The sequence below is a fragment of the Triticum dicoccoides genome, chromosome 2B, assembly GCF_002162155.2.
Source record: "Triticum dicoccoides isolate Atlit2015 ecotype Zavitan chromosome 2B, WEW_v2.0, whole genome shotgun sequence".
NCBI classification, from domain to species: domain Eukaryota; kingdom Viridiplantae; phylum Streptophyta; class Magnoliopsida; order Poales; family Poaceae; genus Triticum; species Triticum dicoccoides.
In genome coordinates this window covers 375,344,877-375,353,789 of record NC_041383.1, presented here as the reverse complement: position 1 = coordinate 375,353,789, position 8,913 = coordinate 375,344,877, and the positions used below count along the sequence as shown (strand labels likewise).

Sequence of the window (8,913 nt, the reverse complement as noted above, 5' to 3'; positions counted from 1 at the left end):
ACGCCGGTATATGTTTGCAACTAGCTTTACTTAATTGCTGCATACTGAGATTGGGGTGATATATGCAGTCACTTTTCATGTCGCGATATATGTTAGTCCATACAGAGTCATGAACATGGATGTTGTTATCTATACAGTTGGTAAACTAAATTGATATATTGGTTTGTACTCCTAACAGTTCAGGAGGTCAACATTTTTGTCATATTTAGCGGACTTTTAGGATGTTTAATTCGCATTCTCATGGTTAAAATTCTCATACATAATCTGAGGAGAGCATGTGTTTTGTTTGAGTTAAATTTCTCAATAGATGGATGCATGATGTAAATAGCATAGCATAGCATAGCATCTAACATTAATATTTGCATGTTTCAGAAAAATTGCTATTGATAACTGAAAGTCTCAAACTCATTTTGTAGTTTGAGGAGATCACTAACTGCCAGTGCTCTTAGTTTAAGCCTAAAATCACTCTGAATTCAATGTATTTCTACAAAACTAGATAGTTTCATTTATGACGAATCTTAACAGAACAAATGAGAAGTTTATGCTAAGTCAAAGAGGCTTGCAACAATTAGTTAATTCAGCAAATATGAGTTCAGAAGATTAAATATGACAATTTCTTCTACTGGATGGTACAATTTGCTTCATTTTATTTTTCTGTATCATGCAGACCATTCCTGGTGCCCTTCAGATTTTCTAGTATCAAGAGATATATATGGAGGAAATGATTATGTAATATATTTACAAAAATACTTCCAAAACCATAAGGTGGACTAAAGGTACCTAAATCTTTTGAGGTTTTCATCTAATTCTGCACTCAATAGTTTTTTTGAAAAATTGCTCTTTTAGTTTGATGAATTGTTGTCCACAACTGTTCCTAATTTGAACCCAAACCATCAATAAAGTGGTGGTTTGCTGCGAACTTCTTATACACAATTTGACCTTATACCTAACATCTATTTAGTTCTCTGTTTTTCCAAATATTCTCTATGATGACATGTGTGCAAATTAAAATGTCTGATTAAAAAAATACGAGATTCGGAATAAATCCTTTTCCAGTTTATCTGAACAAATCTGTATACATGTCCAATTGGAAAACTAAGATTAACTATTTTCTCAGATTACTCTGGGAGACAGAGCCTTCTTTGATGTATATACCATTATTTGCTCTTCCGGAGACATGTAGCTCTACCATGGTTTGATTGGAGTTTCAATAAGTAAATTCTTTTCTATCGCCTGGAGTTCACCTTCCTTATTTTGTCGCATATGTATTGTGTGCGAAGATATGCAGGGAAGATATAGATACGATCACATGTGAGCACTGATCAAAGTTGAGATTTGATGAGTCACACTAAGATGTATGTGAAAATTTATTTTTCAAAGATATACATGAGAAATACATGTTTCTTGCTTAACAACTCATACAAACTTCTGTTATTGCTACTACCATTGATTATTTTAGTTGTTGCTATGCGATGCAGATTATTTTGGTAGAAATATAATTTTTCGATCTTTTGCAAGGTGATGTTGGATTGAGTGTTTTGAATTGGAGTGATCCAGACGTCAACAACAGTCGAGGATCTCGAAGATGGGCATGAACAACCTACCACACCTATGGGGGGAAGCTTAAAGAGGCAAAGAAATTTCAGCGAGCTTAAAGACTGGACGTTGGTGGATGTTTAGAGATAACTGGATTCAGTCATAGGAGTCGACCAATCTCTTGCTTATTATTGGAAAGAGTCCATGATTTCTTCCACGTCTAGAAATAAACAGGATTTAGATTGATCTTAGAGTTCTCTTTAATATTGTTGGAATGTTATTTGAGAATAAGTGAATAGCTTTTGTGCAAGGAAGATGTTATAGTGAAGAGCGGTACAGCAAAGCGCGCATATGCTTCTGGTATACCTTAAAACCCCTTTTAGGCTGCGTTCGAACTGGAGGAGAGCAAAATAAAGGAATGTGAAAAAGTACAGGAAGTGAAGTTGTGTGTACAGTACAAACCACAGGTTTTCAAAGCAAAGGAATAAAGAAAATGATGTGTGTTCGGGTTACAGGAAACTTGCTAGCCGTATCAAATCTGTCCTAATAAGAAAATTTTAACACTAATCTGAGATTTCTGAACGAGAAACCAAGATGTATCAAGTGGATTACCTATTTCTTGCAAGATCTCCTCACTTCCCCCAAATTTCAGATCTTCCAACCCTTGTGTCGATGGGAGGGGAGGTGGAGCTTGAGGGACACAAGGAGGGGGAGGAGGAGGAGGAGGAGGAGGACGGAGTGGAGGAGGTGGGACTCGGATCTGCCAGTTGGGCATGTTGCACCGTTGGCCGTCCATGTCGATTTCGTGCGAAGCTCGCGGGAGGCGGGGTGTGGGCTGGAGCGGGAGAGCGACGGAGCGAGGAATGGAGATTTTCACCCGGCCTTTCCTTTGGTTGGAGTAGATTTTATTTTCCCCGTGAAAAGTACAGGTATGTGACGCTTTTCTGTGGAACAGAAGAATCCGATTTCTGAGGAGCGAACACGCTTACAGGAATTTATTCCTATGGCAGTTTGGCCTGCAAAATTCCTGCGAAATTCCCATGCGCCGAAGGCAGCCTTAATCATTCCGCGGCACTTCCCTTGCTGCCGCGAGAAGGCAGAGGTGACACCCTGGTCCCAGCTGCAGACAGGCCGCGCATCGAGTATAATCAATCTAACAAATCCACGGTTGGACCGACCTGTCAGCCGCGGCACACAAAGGCGTCCAGCTTACCCCCACTCGTTAAAAGCATCTCCGACAGTACAACGGCCAACCTCTCTCTCTCTCTCCTCGCCGCGCCGCGCCTCCTGCCCCGCCGCCATGAACAACCTACTCACCGTAAGTTCCCTCTATCTGTCTCCTTCCCTCCCCTCTGAACCGTCCTGTCCCTCGATCTACTCACGCTGGCTCCCTCAATTGCTTCACTGAGTGGCGGGGGTCCAGCACACGAGCTCGAGATCTGAGCGGGGCTGCCCGCCGTGCCCCCCTCCCGCACGGGCTTCTTTCTGAAGCAACCGTTGTTCTGTTGCTATGAGCTCCAAGTCGGCTGGGCCTGATCGAGTTTAGAGGCGGTTGAGTGACTGGTGGAGAAAGGGATTGCTTAAGCGGCGCGGCGCGAAAAAAAAAAGGAAATGCCACGCAAGGAATCGGCTTAGCTGCTCAGATGTGCGTGGCGAAGTAGCAGGATTTATCCTTTTAGGATGGTCGCATTAGATCTGCTTTTTTGTGTTATGAGCAATGGCCTGGTTGCTGTTGTTTGAAGAACCTCTCCGTGATGTGCAACGACTTCTGTTCTGATTTATTCCGAGCTTTATGCTTAACACCGGAGTAAATTTTACTACCATCCTCGAAATGTCATTGACTGTTAGGCTGAAAACACATAATGATCACATTAGTTATTTGAACAGTCAAATTAACTGGCTTGGGAGTTTCTGTGGGGTTTGATATGCTGGAAGACTTCAGAATATTCTTTTGGCATTACATGATCGTTCTCATGTTTCTTTTGAGTTTTGACATGCACTGTGTTATGAATACAAACGATTCGCAACTGGGAAGGAAGTGTTTTGATTTTGAAAGTGACAGCTCAAATACTCTTTTGGCTGTTTATCTGCAGTATTAGCAATTTAAGCTTAATACTCTTCTGGGATTAGTTATAATGTCAATGCTTTATTGTTCAACTATAGTATTTGTTTTAGCTTATGAAAGTAGCGCAATTGGCTTGTCAGATCGAATTCATAACAATCAAGCCTTCGTGCAGGTGCTGCAGTACATGCATTACATACTCTAAATATTCCGATTTTGCAGGATTCCTTTGAGCTTCCTCGGCGGGATTCCTCAAGAGATGGGGATGTTGAAATGGGAATGCATCAGCCTGATGCTTCTGATAATTTAAAAGGCTTCTTGAAGAAGGTGCTGTTTAGGAAACTCTTCAGTCTTCGCATTTTGTAACGGCCTTATTTGTCCATTTTTGCACTTACAGATTAATGACATGATGCTTTCATACACAGGTTGATGGAATTGAGAGCCTAATAGCTAAGCTGACGAATCTCTTGACTAAGCTCCAGGTCCATTCATCATCCCCCATTCTGCTTTTCTTATTTTTGTTTCTGGTCCTTATTCATAGTAATGACGGAATCTTGGTGTGTGAGTACACTTCCTTGATGAATTTATCAAAGCCCCGCAGCTAAATATAATATATATACACCTTGCCTTTTCTTGCAGACTGCAAACGAGGAATCAAAAGCAGTTACGAAAGCAAGTGCCATGAAAGGTGAGAACTCGTGTTCTTTAGCAGAGCCAAACCTTATCCGAAATGAGTGTAGACTCTCTTGAAAATTTCGCTATATGTATAGTCACGCACAACAATACATTTTTGTAGCAATTAAGCAGCGAATGGAGAAAGATATTGATGAAGTGGGGAAAATTGCTCGTATGGCAAAAACAAAAGTTGATGAACTGGAAAAAGATGTATGTTTACACTTGACCTGCTCGTGTCTGTCATTCTTTCCTAGCTTTATCTGCATAAATTAAAGGATGGACATGCTTATGTTTTGCTGCCTCTGTGCTACAGAACTTATCTAACAGGCAGAAACCTGGATGTGGGAAGGGGTCTGCAGTAGATCGATCAAGAGAACAGACTACTGGGTAAATTTGCTGTCAATTTGTGTTTCCGATTTCTTGCCTTCATGAATTAGTTGTTCACTGTGCTTACCGGTCTCTACAGAGCAGTCAAAAAGAAATTGAAGGAACGGATGGACGATTTTCAGGTATTGTTTTCCTCTAACTGGAATGTCCAAATTACCATGTATGTGATGATTTTCTTGTTCTGTGAATAAATGTTCCCTCTAATGCCTAATAATCTTTAGACACATAGAAAATCAACCCATATTTTTCTATTTACTACCTCTACCTGGGCTATTTGATATGCCCTCATAGAGCAGCAGGGATATCCAGCTATATGAAGTCTGAATATCTAGCTCTTCATAAGCGGTGGAAGTGGCTTCATTGATGCTTATATGTTCTAAAAAGTAAAGGAAAAATATTACTGAACTATGTTTTGCAAATTATCCTCCTTTCAACTTTCATTAACTTTACAAGAATGTTTCTTACCATCATGGTAGGTTGAAAGTATGCATCAGCCTGATGTCTGAAAATAGAATAATATAATGTACTATTGCAACTATGTGAGTTGTACGGTGTTGTTACCCTCTGATGCAGGTATTGAGAGAATCAATCCGGCAGGAGTACCGGGAAGTTGTTGAAAGAAGGGTATTTACTGTAACTGGCAATCGCCCTGATGAAGAGGTATAGTTGCAACATTTTTTTTATATGGTTAAATTTGTGCTTTGATTTGCAATGTTTTTTTAGTTGTTTATCTTACAGTGTGCCTCCTTTGTTACTTTGGAACCTTCAGACTATTGATGATTTAATCGAGACAGGGAGAAGTGAGCAAATTTTCAAAGATGCTGTTCAGCAGCAGGGGAGAGGCCAGGTATATGAGTTATAACTTGGTCATTATTTGTGTACTTGTGGGAAAATGCATCAAAATCTCATCAGGATAATTTGGCCTCTTCTAGATATTGGATACTGTTGCTGAGATACAGGAGCGTCATGATGCTGTCAGAGATCTGGAGAGGAAGCTTCTGGAGTTGCAGCAGGTTATCTTTCATTTGCATAAGCTCTTATACAATTTTATAGTTCACACCATGTGAATACAAGGGTTGTAATATGTCTTATGTACCCCATTTCCTGGGCTTTGCCTTGTAGATATTCCTGGATATGGCAGTATTGGTTGAGGCTCAAGGAGACATGATCAACCACATAGAGACACATGTAAGACACTTACGAAAACAGCTTATTCTGAATAAACCTGACCGATTTTATAAAGCAAACTAACGAAATGTTGCTAACATTTGCACTGTCATGCCATTTTCTTTTTTCAAGGTTTCAAATGCTACCAACCACATACAGCAAGGTGTGGGTGCTCTCCAGAATGCAAAGAAGCTGCAGAAAAACTCGAGAAAGTGGATGTGCTACGCCATCATCCTTCTCCTGGTAATAGTGGTTATCATCGTGGTCGCGGTTATCCAGCCATGGAAGAAGTAACTCTTGAGCACGACCTGGAACCCAAGATCTTGGCAAAATATATATATATATATATATATATATATACACTGTTTTTGTGTTTGTGCAATCTGTGTAGTTCTGTGACCGATTCAAACTCTTCTATCATTGTACCTATGCTCAACCAGACAAAGCCCCATATTGTTTGCCCCTGGAGGTGGTGCTATTCATTTGTGTTTCGTGTGCTCCAGCTATTTTAGCGGTGAAAGTGGTGAACGCGAAACCGAAATGTGCATTCTTGTTCCTAAATCCATTTATTGCAGTTTGTGCACCATACTAACACGTAAGAACGTTTTGCTGTTTGTTACCGGATAATGCTCATTCATCTTTGTTTCTTCTTGCAAAAGAAAATGCTCATTCATCTTGGGGCTATTTTTTGCGCGGTGCCTTCGATGGCAGGAAAGTGCCCACCTGCTACCCCTGATTGAGAAGCTCTCCCGTAAGCTTGCCACGTGGAAAGCCGCCCTACTCAACCTCGTCGAATGTCTAAATCTGGTCCGGTAAGTTCTGAGCGCCATGCGCGTCCACCTGCTCCTCACCATGGCCCCATGGCCCTCTCGCCTGCCATCCTCAAGCAGACCAACAGAATCCTCCGTGACTTCCTCTGGCATGGAAGGAACGACGCACGCGTTGGCTCTTGTCTAGTCAACTGGGCACGGGTCTGTTGCCCCCTCGACCTGGGTGGTCTTGGCATCCGCGACCTTCACCGCACCGGCATCTCTCTCCGGGTCCGTTGGCTATGGCTCAAGGCCACCGATCCCTCGCGACTATGGTCCCATCTTCAGCTTCCCCAGGCCCCCGAGGTGCTCCAATTCTTCCGAGCCTCTATGTCTTGGACCATTGGGGATGGCACCACCTGCCGCTTCTGGGAGGACCCGTGGCTGGATGGGCAATCCCTCCCCGACAGCGCACCAGCCCTGGCAGCCCTAGTTCCTTGACGGCTTCGGCGCTCCCGCACGGTGGCCCCGGCGCTTTCGGACCGCCGCTGGATCTCTAACATCCAGGGCGCTCTTGGCCCTGCCGCCTCGGTGGAGTATGTGGGACTCTGGCGCCGCCTCCGGGTTGTCGTGCTCTCCCCGCGCCCGGACCTGCTTTGATGGCGCTGGACCGACAATGGAGTGTACTTCGCCTCCTCTTGCTACAACGCTCTGTTCTTCGGCTCCACGGCCTCCGAGTTTTGGTGCCTCGCCTGGCAAACTAGCGCTCCCACCTCGGTTCAATTCTTCACCTGGCTTGCTTCCCTCAACCGATGCTGGTCTGCTAACCGCCTTGCTCGGTGTGGCCTGCCACACGAACCGGCGTGCGTCTTCTGCTTGCAGGAGCCCAGAACACTACACCACATCCTTGTGGGTTGTGTGTTCGCGCGCATCACTTGACACGAAATTCTATCGTGGTGTTCTCCAGCAACCGCAGCTCCAGACGACTCTACTAGCTACTTTGCATGGCTTTCAGAAGCCATCCTGCTCACCCCGGCTACGCGGCGCTGAGGCCTGGCCACCATTGCCTCGCTCACGGCTTGGTCACTCTGGTGACACCGGAATGCAATCATCTTCGACAAGATTGCCTCATCCTCCTCTTCGCTGATCGCAACAATAAAATACGAAGCTCGCTCCTGGGCCGCAACAGGAGCTTGAGGGTTCATTACGAATAGCTTTGTAACCTGACCATGTAATTTCTTGGGGGCTGAGCAACCCCCTGTCCTCTGCTCCCCTAGGGATCATAGCCTCGCCATTCGTGTGTACGAGGCTATGTCTCCCTACCCTGTACTTGCTTCAATCCTCCTATCAATGCAATGATATGCTAGCTTAGCGTATTCGAGAAAAAAAACTTAGGGCTATTGCGCGCAGGTCACAAACTTGAGACACATGATGCACTTTGATAAAAGAACTTCCAAAGTGCTGCGCTGCGGTCTCAAACCACGCCTGTGACGAATAGGCCACTGGCCAATCACAGCGCGCCTGCTGGCAGCCACATTGTTGTTGTTTGCCGAGCTGATGATGCTTTGTACATGGTTGCAATCTTGTTGATAGGCCCCGTTGTTTACGGAACCCGCACTATCATTGTGCACTTGTCATTCAAACCCATTTAGTCTTGATAGTAACCTGTGGTCTTTGTTTTTTTTAATGATAACGCCCATACGTGTGGCATGTTTGTACATCGCCCACACGCCTTGATCCACGTTGATTCTGTTTTGCACGAACCCTAAAGGAATTTGTTAGAATCTAAGTGCCATGTGGGCATCATCGTGTGTGTGGGCGTTGGAGAGTTCACCCACACGCCCCGCAGCACGCGGTTTGCTAGCTGCGCTGTGTGGGCGAACTAGTTTCTTCCCACACAGCCATCACCTAGTCCACACGCGTTTCCCACGCGACACCCACACATTGTTGGATGGCAACTGCAGTTGCGCGTACGTGGAAACTATGATTCATTGCTAGACGGCAACTGTAGTTGCGCATATGTGGCAACCAGATAAACACACATGGTAACTGTGATTAACCATACATGGCAACTATGGTTGGACCACATGTGGCAACTAGGTAAACACACGTGGCAACTATTGTTTGACCATATGTAGCAAGTAGTTAATCACACACGACAACTATGATTTGATTACATGCGACAACTATCATAAATTAGACATGGCAACTATAGTTAACCAAAACAGAGAGAGTTGCCATGCTTTTACAACTACATTTGCTATCCCGGATAACTACATCTGCCATTCCGGATGGCAACTAAATCGTCATGCCATCGGTACCTGACGTAGCTGCGCC

At 44.1% G+C, this 8,913-nt stretch overlaps 1 protein-coding gene across 1 annotated transcript; it reads left to right on the top strand.

Annotated features, from left to right (window-relative positions):
* Positions 1–2,706: 2,706 nt before the first annotated feature.
* LOC119363732 (syntaxin-132-like) lies at positions 2,707–6,388 on the top strand. The gene is made up of 12 exons (XM_037629102.1): positions 2,707–2,854; positions 3,821–3,925; positions 4,024–4,080; positions 4,238–4,286; positions 4,395–4,483; positions 4,587–4,660; positions 4,740–4,782; positions 5,234–5,320; positions 5,430–5,507; positions 5,593–5,673; positions 5,783–5,848; positions 5,960–6,388. Exons 1-12 carry the CDS (start codon positions 2,837–2,839, stop codon positions 6,119–6,121), a joined length of 909 nt encoding a protein of 302 aa, XP_037484999.1. The 5' UTR covers positions 2,707–2,836; the 3' UTR covers positions 6,122–6,388.
* The last annotated feature ends 2,525 nt before the right edge of the window (positions 6,389–8,913 follow it).

Coding starts and splice junctions, on each gene's coding strand:
- LOC119363732 (XM_037629102.1), top strand. Junction 5,321..5,429: donor GCAATCGCCCTGATGAAGAG/GTATAGTTGCAA, acceptor TGGAACCTTCAG/ACTATTGATGATTTAATCGA. Junction 5,674..5,782: donor AGCTTCTGGAGTTGCAGCAG/GTTATCTTTCAT, acceptor TTTGCCTTGTAG/ATATTCCTGGATATGGCAGT.